General features: G+C 36.8%; 2 protein-coding genes across 11 annotated transcripts in view; one reads left to right on the forward strand and one right to left on the reverse strand.

The window, feature by feature from the left end:
* The window catches only part of JADE1 (jade family PHD finger 1), a 64732-nt gene extending 61036 nt beyond the window's left edge, over positions 1-3696 (forward strand). For all 8 annotated transcript variants that reach the window (XM_002815136.4, XM_054554495.2, XM_002815135.4 and 5 more), the window contains exon 11: positions 544-3696. In XM_002815136.4, the coding sequence (XP_002815182.1) occupies positions 544-1451 (908 nt within the window). In that variant the 3' untranslated portion in view covers positions 1452-3696. The remainder of the gene's footprint in view (positions 1-543) is intronic.
* SCLT1 (sodium channel and clathrin linker 1) overlaps positions 1895-15087 on the reverse strand; it is a 216804-nt gene continuing 203611 nt past the window's right edge. For 2 of the 3 annotated variants that reach the window (XM_002815139.6, XM_054554496.2), the window contains one exon: positions 13160-13698. In XM_002815139.6, the coding sequence (XP_002815185.2) occupies positions 13636-13698 (63 nt within the window). In that variant the 3' untranslated portion in view covers positions 13160-13635. Of the gene's footprint in view, positions 5821-13159; positions 13699-15087 lie in introns of those variants that run through there. The other variant, XM_063723660.1, reaches the window with a different exon arrangement.

The following is a 15087-nucleotide window of genomic DNA, read 5'->3' on the forward strand; positions in this document are numbered from 1 at the left end:
TTTCCTTTATTCATTCACGTGTTTACATGTATTTGTCCTCATAATAACCCTGTGAGGGTATAGACACTTAGAGAAACTTAGAAGCCCCGGGCTCTGCTTTTTGGGTACTCTCAGTTTCGTACGGGAGGCAGAAGACTGGACCGTGGAGGAGCGCGGCGCAGGTGCTGCTCTGTAACCAGGTAGAGGGAGCAGAGGCAGCCATCAGCCACCTGATGGGTTCTGCATGGAGTCCCCTCTGAAAATCAGATTAGTTATTTTGCTTGGAGGAACATGTATTTGAGGAGGTCCAGTTTTATGAAAAATTATGTGAGCTTCAGCTGTTTTAGAAAATGTGGCATATTGAGTCTGCAGATTGAATGGAGATTCTCAAGGCAGGTCATCTCTTCACTATAAAAACCAAATTTGTACAAACTTGGTGGTGTAAGTGTTGTATTGTTGGGTGGGGAGTTCACATAAATTGGGCCACACTAAGGGTGTAGAATTTTATTCTTTTGGATTTGCTTCTGCTGTAATTTTTCTTTATTTGTGGTTTTATGTTTATAGGTGTGCCTTCTTCCTGCACCTCCTCCTCACTGGAAAACATGCTTTTGTTTAACAGTCCTTCTGTTGGCCCTGATGCTCCCAAGATAGAGGACTTGAAGTGGCATTCTGCGTTCTTCAGAAAACAAATGGGTACTTCCTTGGTTCATTCGCTGAAAAAGCCCCATAAGCGAGATCCTTTGCAGAATAGCACTGGAAGTGAAGGCAAAACCCTGCTGAAGCAGCCAGACCTGTGTAGTAGAAGGGAGGGGATGGTGGTCCCAGAGAGCTTTTTGGGTTTGGAAAAGACGTTTGCAGAAGCACGTCTCATATCAGCACAACAGAAAAATGGTGTGGTGATGCCAGACCACGGGAAAAGAAGAGACAATCGTTTTCATTGTGATCTCATTAAAGGAGACTTAAAGGACAAATCTTTTAAACAGAGTCACAAGCCTCTCAGGTCCACAGATGTGTCCCAGAGGCATCTGGACAACACAAGAGCTGCCACCTCCCCTGGAGTGGGGCAGTCAGCACCTGGCACAAGGAAGGAGATAGTGCCCAAGTGCAATGGCTCCCTAATCAAAGTAAACTATAATCAGACTGCAGTCAAAGTGCCTACAACACCTGCCAGCCCAGTGAAAAACTGGGGAGGATTCCGGATTCCAAAGAAGGGGGAACGGCAGCAGCAGGGAGAGGCCCACGACGGGGCCTGCCACCAGCACTCAGACTACCCATATTTGGGCTTAGGCCGAGTACCAGCCAAGGAAAGGGCAAAAAGCAAATTAAAATCCGACAATGAGAATGACGGGTATGTCCCCGATGTGGAAATGAGTGACTCAGAGAGTGAGGCATCAGAAAAGAAATGTATACACACCAGCAGCACTATCAGCAGGAGGACAGACATTATCAGGAGAAGCATCTTGGCTTCTTGATGCAACAGGGATGACGCGGAAGCCCTTTGGGCTCGTCATTGGGTGTGCTAGAGGAGAGCTCTGATGTGGGGGAGAAGCAGAAACCCATTAATCCTGAGCTACACAAACACATTTACTTGCAATTCAGATTAATTTTTTTCCAGAGTCATTTTTAAACCATTTTTGTGAGAAGTTTGTGTTATTTGCAACTTGTTGAGGAAACAGAAGAGTAGATTGTAACCATAAGACACTGCTAAGACTAGAACCCGAACTAAACACTAAAATAAGAATGAAATAAGTTTTAAAGAAGGCAAGGCTTAAATAAGCCTCATGAATTTTTATAGCCCTTTGCATTCTTCCCAAAGCACAAACTCGTGGTTACCTGAATATAGGGAACCAGATATGGTTCTTGAGAAACCCTCATGGTACCATTCACAGCCCATAAAGTTTATTTTCTAGGACTGTGGTAGATCTTGAAATCATATTTATATTTGGCCCTCAAGGCTATTTTTGTTGCATTATAGTATACAGGCAGCAGCTCTGAAGCTTCAGTAACACTAAGAAATTTATGTGTAAATATAGCAGTCAGGGAAGAGAATTTTAAGAAAGGTCATTATTGAAGGAGCTGAGGGGACAGGGTAGAGCTGCTGCAATGTGGAGATTTAGGGTAATATAGCAAGGTCCTGCTGCTTGAAGCCTGTGAGTGGGTTGTGGATATGGGACTGGTGGAGAGTGAGACTGTTAGGAAAGTTGTATCTATGAATAAGGGCAGTTGAAGTAGAATTTTTACCAGTCCACTTGACCTTCTTCTTCCCTAACCACTGGCTCTTGAGCCAGCTTGGGATTTCCCTGGCCATTGCCAATACCTGGCCATCTGGCTTCCAATAGTATAATGGCCACTCAAGTTCAAGCGAAGAACTTCCAGACTCTGGTGACTGTTACTTCCCAGAGCCAGCCACTACTGCATATGTCAGGGAATCCGGGCTTCCAACATGAACGGATTCCTTAAGAAAAAAGGAAAAAAAAAAAAAAAAAAAAAAAAGAAAAAAAAGAGAAAAAAGCGAAATAGGTTATATTTTAAAAACAATAGAAAGGCAATAAGTTGCGATAAGCTCTTACTATTGACCAAGGTTATACAGGAAAGAGACTGAAGTGTACCCTTGAATAGGTTTTCTGTAGTCAGAGTTCTAAACTCTAATTTGTAACTTGGACTTTCTAATTGCAAATGGCAATAACTATTAAGTTATCAGCAATAATAAATTTAGCATTAAATTTGAGTACAATGTTTTGTTTTTGCACTCACTGTAGTGCATATGTATTAAGACAGTGGATAGTGTTTAGGTCCTGTTAATTTTCTTTGGAATTCAATGTGGTTGTGAATCAAACTTAAGGAAGGAACGTTTAAATAGCAATGAGATACAGAATTATGGGCCTTTGGAACAAGCCCGACTTCCCCTAAATTCTCCTTAGTTTGTTAATACCAGTATTCAGATTCCTGATTCATTTATACATCTGTTTCCATATGGCAGGGACATTATGATACTTAATGAATAATGCTTTGAGTTCTGCAGTTAACTTTCAAGTCTTCCAGATGATTGTCAACAACAAAAAAAGGCTTATTGAATCCCATCTTGCTATGCAAGTTTTATCAGATGATCAAATAGTAGATCTGATGCATCCCCATTGTATGTATGACATTTTCAAACCAAGTCTTAACTTTTCAAGGACATTTTAGTAGCTAATTCAGGGGAGGGGGAAGAATGATGCAGGTTTTTAGACTGACTGACTATTTTTGAGCTATGGGGCTCATTTTGAAAGACTGCTGTCCAGATCAGCTTGTTGCTACAGATAATAGAAGGTTCTTATGAATCCAAGTTGTATATTCACTTGTAGCATAATTTAAAAATTAGATTTTTTTGCATATGAGCAAAAACCTTTTGCTGGATACAGGAGAAGGTTGGACTTTATCTACAGTTATCCTTTGACTACAGCAACAGCTCTGGGTGAGAGTAGAATTTATAGAGGGATAATTTGTCAAGCCATAGAAAGAAAGAAAATCTAAATTAATCTAGTAAGTGTATGACCTCTCACCATTTTAAGAGGTATCAGATTCATTTGCACTATTAGGAATGCTAGTTTTGTGCAAAAATAATGCCTTACCTGTTTTTTCCCCACATTTAGGTTGAAAAGCTTTCAAATGTTCCAAGTTATGCTGAACCAAAAAACAAAACAAAAACAAAACAAAAAATATTAAAAAAAAAAAACCCACACAAAAACAAAACACAAAAATAAAAAGCCCACACTTTTTATTCCTGCTTCGAAATGCAAATGGATAGAGCACGGTTTCTCTGACAGTATAATGATAGCTTTGTGAGTTAGTTTCATGTCATGCTGGGAACTCTGTATGAGGTGGCCATAAGCAGCAACCAGCCCGAACACCCACTTGCGTTCTATTAGTATGGAACCATTTGCATTTGTTTTTTTTAAGCTTTATCTTTCCTTGTGCATCCTGACCAAGAAATATCTTTGATTATGATTAATGTATTATGTCAAAATGTAGGCTAGTTAAACTTTTGTAAAGTTGCCTGGAATGTCATTTGTTAGGTTATAAACACAAGATCTAAATGAAGGGTTTTATGTGTTGTGTACAAATCTTAATTATTTTGAAATGGACAAACTTGTCATTACATTTGTAACCTTGTACAGAGGATTTTTCACTATGTGCCTAGCTTGGTGTCCATTCAACTAAAATTGAAAAAAAAAGGTGCATGAAGAGTTAAAAATCAAATTAAAGTATATGTAGAGATGACTATTTTATATTACATGACCCAATCCTGTATTTATTTCTACCCCCTTTTTGAAAGTATTTATAAAACTAGTTGAGGACAGCTGTATTTTTTTGTTGAACTATTTAGTAGAATTGTGCCTTTTTGTCTGTATGTGAATAAATGCTGTACATTTTGCAATACATTTTAAGTGTCTTTTGAAATCTGCTTTTGCTAAATATTTAAAGGTATATATGACTTAGCAGTCCTGAATCAGTTGTTTACTGTCTTCCAATTTAAATCAGGAATGAGAACTGTAGAGAACATATCAAGTTTGTGCAGAGCACAGATTCACTGGGCTGCTCTCTGGCTCAACTCTGATGGTGAGACTGAAAAATAACGGTTTGATTTTAGTCTTCCCCACTTGGAGTTCTTTCCAGAATCCAGTTTTGGATCTGAAAACATAGAATCGTTGAAACAACATAGACTTCAGGGTCAGAGAGAACTGTATTTAAAGGCTAAACTATAGTTTACCAGGCACATGACATTGGCCAAGTCACTTAACCATTTTAAGCCTCAGTTTTCCCAGAAAGAGGATAACATCTTAGTAACTTAGATATTGAAGTAGTTGTGATTATTTAAAGCAAGTCCATTGAGCACCTTACAGAGCGCATATATTAGGCATTTAGTAAGTGGTAGGCTATTATTTTTATTAGGAACAAGACACTGATATTTACAATATTTTAACTAATGAGCTTTCTGAGGTGAAAAAATATTCCTGAATGATGGGAAGGTTGTATTCATAATACAACCTTTAAATAATTTTTAAAAATAATTTTTCAAAGAGCAGTTTCATTAAATGCTTTCTTTTGATCACAGAACTCTGGGACAATAGAGCAAAAATAAAATTATCTGCATTATACACCTTAAGACTTGGCCAAGATCACAGCAGTAGGTACTGGCAGAACTGGGCCTACACTCTCATTCTCATTTCTGAAAAGATTGTTTCCTGCCTGAAACAATCTTTTGTACATCCACTACATGCAGAAATTAGCATATAGTGAAATGCACCTTTTTCTTTATGTTGGGAACAGCAAAACTGGTGTGACTTATGCATTCTCATGTAGATTATAATGATTAGGATCCAAAACAAGGTAGCTATCTTAATTTATAATTTTTGTAAGGATTTGGCCAGTTTAAAAGAAAAAACAATTATTCGTACATTTTGCTAAAAGCTTGTTTATTTCTCGTTTCTCCTTAGTGACTATTTACTTCCATATTGCTTGCTCTGAGTAAGACCCCTGAGAGAAATAACTGATTCTTCCTACAAGGTCTTGAAGTTGAAGAACCACAATAGTTCCCTAGGGAAATTAAGTCCCCAGGAGCCAAAGGAAGGGCCTATCATTGGCAGTTGTGTGTGCAATCTGTGATGGGAAATGTCGCACCAGGGACTCATGTTCATGTTTTCACCCAAATCACTGAAAAAAGTTTCTACCTTTGAAGCATTAGCCATCTGCAACAAACTTCACAATTAACTTCAAGGTTGAAATCTTCAATATGATCTCCCTTTAATGCTCAGAACTGCATTAGATGATGTGTTCTAGTCTGAGGTAGGCTTTGATTGCCTGGTCATTGAAAAAGAGGATAAAGGCAAATCCAATGTTATCTACTTCCTTCACTTCACCTGTTCCCTGTACTAATTCAGTTTGGTATCTCTGCAATCCAGCTTTTCTGGAGTGCATCCCCTTATTGGGCATCCCCTCTTAGATGTATACAGGTACTTGAGATTTTGGAACTCTTTCTATATCCTGTTTTAGAGAATGTCCTCCTAGACTGAAACCTGGGAGTCCTTTATGAATTCTTCAACTTTTACAGCCAAGTAGTGATCAAGGCCTGTGTATTACATTTAATATTACCTTAATACTTTTGCTTTGGATCCCACCACCATTTGCTATATAATTCAGGTCTCTTCATTTTTTGCCTGGATTACTGGTTTCCTTGACGCAAGTCTTGCTGAAATTAATCTCTCCAGCATTTGGCTGAAGCCTTGCCAATGGTATCTCCATAGTGATAACTTCGGAAATAAAAGCTGATTTTGTCATTCCACATAGCCTTTGGGGGGAACCTCCTGACTTCTGCAGATAATTACAAAGGTTTATCAAGTGGCAGGCACTGGTATGTATTATGTTAATTAGTTTAATCCTTGTAACGTGAAGTAGGCACTATTATCTCCAATTTGCAGATGAGGAAACTGAGGCACAGAATAAGTAATTTGCTCAAGGTCAGTAGGGGTAGATCTGGGATTCAATCCCAGCCTGTCTGGGATTGAGACCCGTAGGCTGTACTGCCTCTCAGAATATAAAAATAGTTCACACATGGCCGGGTGCAGTGGCTCACGCCTGTAATCCCAGCACTTTGGGAGGCGGAGGTGGGCAGATCACGAGGTCAGGAGTTCGAGACCAGCCTGACCAATATAGTGAAACCCTGTATCTACTAAAAATACAAAAAATTAGCCGGGCATGGTGGCACACGCCTGTAATCCTAGCTACTCAGGAGGCTGAGGCAAGAGAACTGCTTGAACCTGGGAGGCGGAGGTTGCAGTGAGCTGAGATCGCGCCACTGCCCTCCAGCCTGAGTGACAGAGTGAGACTCGGTCTCAAAAAAAAAAAAAAGTTCACACAAAGTAGTTAGCATATTTTTGAGTATACTTAGGACTACACGTGTAAACTTCAGTTAAATGAATTGGTAAAGTTAAATTTATTGGTAAAGCCAATAAACTTGGTTAAAACATGTTAATGCACTGGTTAAAAGACTTTGAATATAACCTAATAGATAATGAGCAGGATAGTCTGCTTACGGTCAATTAGTTCCGGCCTTATTCTAGGGAGAATGGAATTAATTGTCACATGCATATTTGTGTAACGCACATACATACAAACATATTTACAGATCAAATATACGTATATGTGATCAAAGAAAACAACATTGCTGTCAAAGAATAAAAAGAATAACAACTCTACATCCTAACACTGCTTGGAAAGTTACAGAATTATTTAAAATCATAGTTTCTTGATGTTGAGAACTAATATCTTAACACTAAATTAAAGCTATGTAAAACCTCCAAGTCGGCATTTTTGTGATATAAAGTATAATAAATCCTGTTATTTTTACAAATGAATAAGCAATGCAGAATTAAGTAGCAAAGATAAAAATAATGTGTATTGTCATTCCTAATGTATCGCCAATGTGTCCTGATATTCTCACCACTACTTGGCTTATATATGGCTGAGTTTTAAAAATTACATTTATAATTATGGGTTAATGTGATTATTTTACTCACTAATCTGGGGTGATAGTTCTAACTTCAGGATTATGACCAGTGTAAAACAATTTCTTTATGAAGCAAATCTTTTTCTCTGGTGTTTCCCTTTCCATGCAACAGTTTCAAAGAGAGCTTTTCTCCTTTTTCCCACCAGCTTTGGCTCTAATTCAGTTCCATCCTTGGAGCTTCTCTTTTTTATATCAAATGCTTGTGATGATATCTTTTGCCTCAACTAGTCTCAAGTACTCTAAAAGTAAATACCTTTCAAACTCCATACTTTAAAATATCACCCTCTGAAAGGAAATTATGCATTATATCACTTTACAATAACTAAACACAATTTAACATTTTTTTTGTCGATTAAAATTGGTGAAATTGTCATCACTCATTGAAGAAATCTGGAAACTTTCAAAGGAGGTATTAAGCTAATTATTATAACTTCCTTTGCTTAGATCTATTTTTTTCCTACTACTTTACTTACATTTAGGTTGTGGCCAATTTCTTTTCTAGGTCTGGAAAATTTACCAAATCCCACTAGATACGAAGATACTTTTTTCTAGCAAGTTTTTTAGGGATATATACATAATCTGAAAACCAAAAGAGCTTTTTGGGTAGTGCTAGTCAGAAAGGGAATTAAAACAAAGAGGCTCACTTGGGAGGGGGAGGGATAGCATCAGGAGATATACCTAATGTAAATGACGAGTTAACGGGTGCAGCACACCAACATGGCACATGTATACATATGTGACAAACTGCACGTTGTTGCACATGTACCCTAGAACTTAAAGTACAAAAAAAAAAAAAAAAAAAGAGGCTCACAGCTCAGACTTGTTTTAAGGTTGATGAATGAAAAAGTGGAAGTAAAATTTTTTGAAACCTATTTGGCATCTATATATTCAATCAAGAACGCTGATCCTTGAACTGCAAAGACAGAGTGGACACTGGTAAGATGATGAGGGTCACTTGAAGTCTAGAATGTGTGAAGCACTTATATGAGAGCATCTAGATGTTTACAGTGAGTTCAAGCCTCCTGACCCAGATGAATTACATCCCATGACACTTGGAGAACCGATAAAGGTTACTTTTGAATCACTGTCAGCAAATGGGAGAGGTGTCAAAATTATAAATTCCTCAAACTCTAAAGATACAGTGTTGCACAATAGTACAATTCTGGTGTTGACCAGATCTGGTCTGAAATCCAGCTGTGCCACCTGCCAGCTATGTGACCCCGGGCAAATGATTTAACTTTTACTATACCTCATATCTTTGGAAAGGAAATAACACCTACCTAGAAGGGCTGTCGAACTATATGAGGTAATAAATGCAAAATGTTAGCATGATGCACAGCACATGACAGATGCTCCACAAACATTGTTAATACACATAAGCATGTTACCATAATCCAGAGAAACTCTTCATTGGATTGTTTTAGTTATTTGAAGAAATATGCTTATAACTTCTCTTATTCTCTTTTATCCCATAGAGTAGTTTAAATGAAAGGAGATCTAGTCTCACTTTTAATCTTCCTAGATGTAAATATTAAATATTTCCTTATATTTTATATTATGCTCTGATAGCTTTTTCATTCATTGAAAAAAGGACTGTGCTGCCATAGAATGAAACATTGAATGAAAACTTCCATAATGCCTTATCAAAGGAATTAAAGAGTTTTAACAAACATAAAAGGAACATGCTGTGATTACTAGGATGCTACATCAATTTACTAAGAAGGCTAACTTACTTTTCATTTTGGACAGGATTACTAGATTACATCTGGAAAATATGACTAGTATGGCATAAATGAATTTTTGCTTGGCAGAAGGCTGGATTTTTCTTGATGTTCTTATGATAGTGTACAAGTAGCAATATGGGCCAGATTAAAAACAGGTTGAATTACCACATCTGACATGTGCCAATCAGTTATCCATTAAGGGAGTTGGTGCTTGGTATGCTCTGAGACTGTCTATACTTCAATCTGTCTGGTCCTCTTCTTTTTTTCCATGGTTCGAATGAAAATATGGGTAGCATGTTTATCCAATGTGTGGCTAGCATTCATTGTAAATCAAAAATTGTCTGTGGTGCAAGAAATATAGCAGTAAATAAAGACAGACATGGCCCCTATCGTACCTTTAGAACTGTCAAATGAGGTAACAGAATTAGGAGCTAAAATGACCTCAGCAGATTATAATAATGTAATTAAATTTAATAGGGATAAATAACTAGTCCTGCATTCGGGCAAAGATTTGGCTTAGCAACAAAACCTTTGAAAAAGACTTAGGATTTTAGTTGACAACACGCTCGATATCTGTCCAACAGTGTGATTCAACTTTCCCTCCAAAAAAGCTAACATAATTTAAAGGTGCATTCATGGAAGTATAAACTATAGAATAGTAATTCACATTTTTTCCTCATCCTAAACCCTGAAAAATATTATATATGTACATTTCAATGAATCACTAACTACAGTGACCCTCGCAGCATGATTTCCTAAGAAAGTATGTTTCAGAATCTTCTTGGGGTGGGGAAAAGAGAAAGGGTACATAGTTTGAAGCCATATCTATTCTCTGGAGATCTAATAAGTTGTCTGCTTACACATAGGCAAATATCACACATGGGGGGCACCTATGAGAACGTGGGGCACATGTGAGTGTTTTGCGGTGAATTCTTGAGCTAGAGGGTACCAGTGTTGTAAAAAATTTCTTTTAAGATGCCTTTCTGTCCTATGACTTTTATTATCTAAGCATATTTTTCTTCGTTATATAAATATTATTAACATTGTCCCTAAAGCCATATATTTTTCTAAGGTTTAAGGGATGGTAAGGGACAGGTTTTTATCTGTAACCTCAGGGTACTGCAGTCTCTCTGTCTATGTGTTTATGTGTATATATGTATGTTTTAGGTAAACTAGACAAATTTAATTATTTTTGATAAAAATTTCTGCAAAAAAGCTCATTACAAATTTATTTTTAAAAAATGATAAAAGACATTATGGTTAAAGAACAGAATTTATAGTAAAATGTTTAAAGTGTTTTTTCACTCTTTCTTGATTTCAGAGTTGGTTTGGCAAGACTGTTTAACTATGAAAATTTAATATTTGCAGACTTAATGAGTGACTGAATTGTTGCTAATGTTTTCCAATGTTTGGGGTAGTTATAATTCTCACACCAGAGAAGAAAATAGAAGATTGTTGCCTGCCCTAGTTTGCATATTTGTATACAAAGGGAAGAAGAGGTAATCATATCCCCTTTCTTCTTCAGGGAGAAACAATAAAGAAGCATGAATAAATAAAATGAACTAGCTGTGTTGTCCTCAATTGCAGATCTCTATCATTTCTTACCTCTCCTTCCTACTCATTTCTCCTGTATAGTAAAATACAGTTCACAGAATGATACTGTTTGTATCATTTATAAGTGAAGACTGACCTATATGAGAAGTGTTAAAAACTCCACTACATTTTTACATTGGAAATTATTAACAAACTTTTCTGAAAAGAAAAAACCATCAAGTTTAGTTCTGTTGCTAAACATAGCTTAAGCCTGTTCAAATTCAACAGAGGTCAGAAAGGCATATTATCTGCATATTAGCAGCCTATTCTTCTCTTGGAGAATATCTAAGTATGCAAGGAGATGCAAGAGAAGATGGGTTATCAGGATGGGAAGAGTAGTTACCTGTGGCCAAAGTTTGGAGAAAGTATCTATGTTCAGAGATTTTACCTTGAAAAAATGCGTCTGGAAAGTTAGATTTTTTTGAAAAAGTATAATAATACTTATATTCCATTTGCTAGAGTGTTAAAGTTTCTGAAGTGCTTTCTTCTACAGTCTCATACTTTTGTCAGGCATAAAATTCTAACATCCCTAAAATTTTTAAAAAATAAATTCTATGTTCTATAAATATGAATATGAACATAACTCTTACTACATGGAAATTAGTCTGTGAATGACCTGGGAAGGAATTTAAAGAATCAAATGAAAAATTCTTTAAGAAATGAAAATAAGCTATGTGCCTCCAATCTGATTACCATTTAATTGCCATATAGGTATGATTTGGTCTCATCATTGCATTTGATACTAGCAACCATGTGCCTTCCTTGAGTGCTTTATCATGTTGGAGTCTCTTTGTTATGACCCTCTCATTTCTCCTATTTAGTCTCCTTTAATGACTCATCTTCGTAAGCTCATTTAACAAATAAAGACATTCCTTAAGGTCCTGTTCTTAAAAACTCAGTTTTTGAAAAAGGAGTTATTGAATACCCTCCATGTGCCAGGGACTATATTGGGTGCTAGGGATAAAATGAATGACAGCACATGTGGTCTTACTCTTAGAGAGCTTGTACTCTGTTGGGGAGAAGATGACATTAAAGAAAATATTCCAAAAAGGGTTAATTACAAATTTTGACAAGTGCTATGAAGGAAAACTACGGTGCACTATTAAGAGCAATATAAGAAGGGGATCTTACTGAGGCTAGGGAAGGCCTCTGAGGAACTGATATTTGAGTAGCGATCTGAAAAGTGTATGAATAAAAAAGTCCATGCAGATGCCAGACACGGTGGCTCAGGTCTGTAATCCCAGCACTCTGGGAGGCCGAGGGGGGCAGATCACCTGAGGTCAGAAGTTCGAGACCAGCCTCGCCAAGATGGTGAAACCCCATCTCTATTAAAAATAGAAAAATTAGTGGGTGTGGTGGCGGGTGCCTGTAATCCCAGCTATTTGGGAGGCTGAGGCAGGAGAATCGCTTGAACCTGGGAGGCAGAGGTTGCAGTGAGCCGAGATCATGCCTCTGTACTCCAGCCTGGTGATGGAGTGAGACTGTCTCAAGAAAAAAAAAAAAAAAAGTACATGCAGAGACCCTGTATTGGGAGGGAGGATTATATATTGACAGAAGTAAAAGAAGGCCATCAAAGTCAGAGCATAAGAAATGGAGGGGAAGAATAGTGTGGGAGGAGGCTGAAGAGATTGCTATTCACATCATGGAAGGCCCCGAGGGAAGCTCTTCCACTTCCACAGCTTCAGTTCTCAGCTCCATGCAAAAGACTCCTATCACACACTAGGGCCTGTCGAGGGGTGAAAGGGTAGGGGAGGGACAGCATTAGGAGAAATACCTAATGTAGATAATGGGTTCATGGGTGCAGCAAACCACTATGGCACAGGTATACCTATGTAATAAACCTGCATGTTCTGCGCATTTACCCTAGAACTTAAAATATGATAATAATAATAAAAAAAATTCCTATGACTATCCTAACTGTTAGCACCAGTACTAAATTTCTGACTGATGGCTGAATATCTACACGTGAATGTTTTCATGTCACCTTCAACTCAAACTCATTATCTTTTATCTGGACAACTGTAGCAGTCTCCTAACGGTTATCCAGATGGAAACCCCTCTGCTTTAATCAACCGAAACCAGGGTGCACTAAGTTGAAACCAGAGTATAGGCACATGTATCTATGAAGATCAATAGGACTTCAATAGTTCAATGCCATGCACTCTTAGCAGCTAAGATCTCCATTTGATTAGTATTGCTTTAAGTAACATGTAAAAGACTCCTTCCAAATTCTTAAATATCAAGTTCCATAAATACTGAAAACTGTAAGTTAAAAATGAAGCACTACAATCATACATTAAAATACATGACAGCATCATTTTAGAAAGTGCACAATTTATTACATTTATGAGTTCATAATAAAATGGATACTTAGGAACTTTAAAAATGAGTTAGAAGTAACAATTAGATGTAAAATTCTCAAATCTTGGAAACTGAAATATTAAATTCTAGAATTTTCTTAAAAACTTTCTTATGAAAGAGAAATTTGCATAGTTTGAAAATTATTATGTCCTTTCAAGGGAAAAAGGAGGAATTAAAAAACAGACACGTTGATGAAGGCAATGAGTTCTTCTCAGCTGGTTTATTCTCCACTGAAGCTCAATAGAGGATTATATTTTCTTTACTTACAGGAAGTGGTCACTGCTCTGTTTTCCAATAACCCTCAAAACAGAACAACAATGCAAAATTACACAAGCCTTAACTATTATACTTTGCAGGCTTTACCATTTCAACACACTTCTAGTCCAACTGCTTTCCCAACTCTAAAGTTCTGTGAGTGAACTATGAATATTTTTAAATATTTTCCAGATTCATCAGGGAGGCTGCTTTTCTTCTCTGCACTGTAATCACACTGAGCTGCAATTAAAATAAACATTCGGTAAGTAGTTACTTTTTCTGTGGAAAATTTTAGATTCATACAAAGTAGAATGCATCACAACCTATAAGCACTGAAATGGTCATATTGGAAAAGGTTTTTCTTTTTGAGGCAATCTTGCTCTGTTGCCCAGGCTGGAGTACAGTGGTACAATCACAGCTCAATGTAGCCTTGACCTCCCAGGATCAAGTGATCCTTCTACTTCAGCCTCTTCAGTAGCCACTATGCCTGGTTAATTTTAATTTTTAATTTTTTTCAGAGACAGGGTCTCACTATGTTGCCCAGACCAGCCTTGACCTCTTGGGCTCAAGCAATCCACCCACCTTGGTCTCAAAGTACTGGGATTATAGGTGTAAGCTACTGTGCCCAGTCAGTGATCATTTTAAAATTAATTTCTATTTTACTCTTGAAACTTTAAAATGTCTATTAAATTAGAGAAATGCAGGTCAAATAAGACATTCTATAGCTCAGGGTGATATGCTTAGAATTGTAAAACATATTCCAGATGGATGAAAAACATCTAGATAAAAGTTAATCGGGAAAGTTTCTAAAACACAAACTAATGTGAGCCAACACAATGCAAGGCTGATAATAAAGTGATGATAGATTATAACAAGAAAAGTCTAATAGAAAAATAATCTTTAAATGTTAGTAGGAATTAATAATATATACACATGGTAAAAAAAGATCTAACAGTACAAAACGGTAGACAGCATAAAGAAAGTCTTGTTCCCATTGCTGTCTTTCATTCCATAGACCCCTCTCCAGATACAACCACTATTTCCAGTTTTAAAGTATGTTTCCATAAATATTTTAAATGAGAATATATGTATTTCTTCATTCCTTTAATTTAAAAAATGACGAAAGTATTATAAACACTTTTCATCTTTTTTTCTTCTAAATAATCTACCTTAGAAATAGCTCTATATTAGGCCTATTATACTTTATTCCTCTTAATAGCTGTAAACTATTCCTCTGTATGAATACTCCATATAACTACTCTGCTATTGTTGGGTATTTGTATGGTTTTTAATCTTTTAAAAGGAGAGACAATACTTCAATCAGTATTTTTACATGTTTGCTTCCTGGCAAAAATGTTTCCAGGTACAAGTATGGGTTAAAGGTTACATACTTTTACAGTTTTTGAAAGATCCTGCCAAACTGTGCTCCGGAGACTGTACCAACATGTGCTTATATCAATAATATGTGAAAGTGCCAGCACAATGCATTTCCAAACTTCATGATCTGATAGGTGAAAAATGATGTGATTACAGTTTAAATTTGTATTTGTCTTATAGGTGAGGATGAACATCTTTTTAAATGTTTAAAAGCCATCTGTCCTTCTTTCTCCATAAACTTCCTTTATATAT

The sequence above is a fragment of the Pongo abelii genome, chromosome 3 (assembly GCF_028885655.2).
Source record: "Pongo abelii isolate AG06213 chromosome 3, NHGRI_mPonAbe1-v2.0_pri, whole genome shotgun sequence".
Lineage (NCBI taxonomy): Eukaryota > Metazoa > Chordata > Mammalia > Primates > Hominidae > Pongo > Pongo abelii.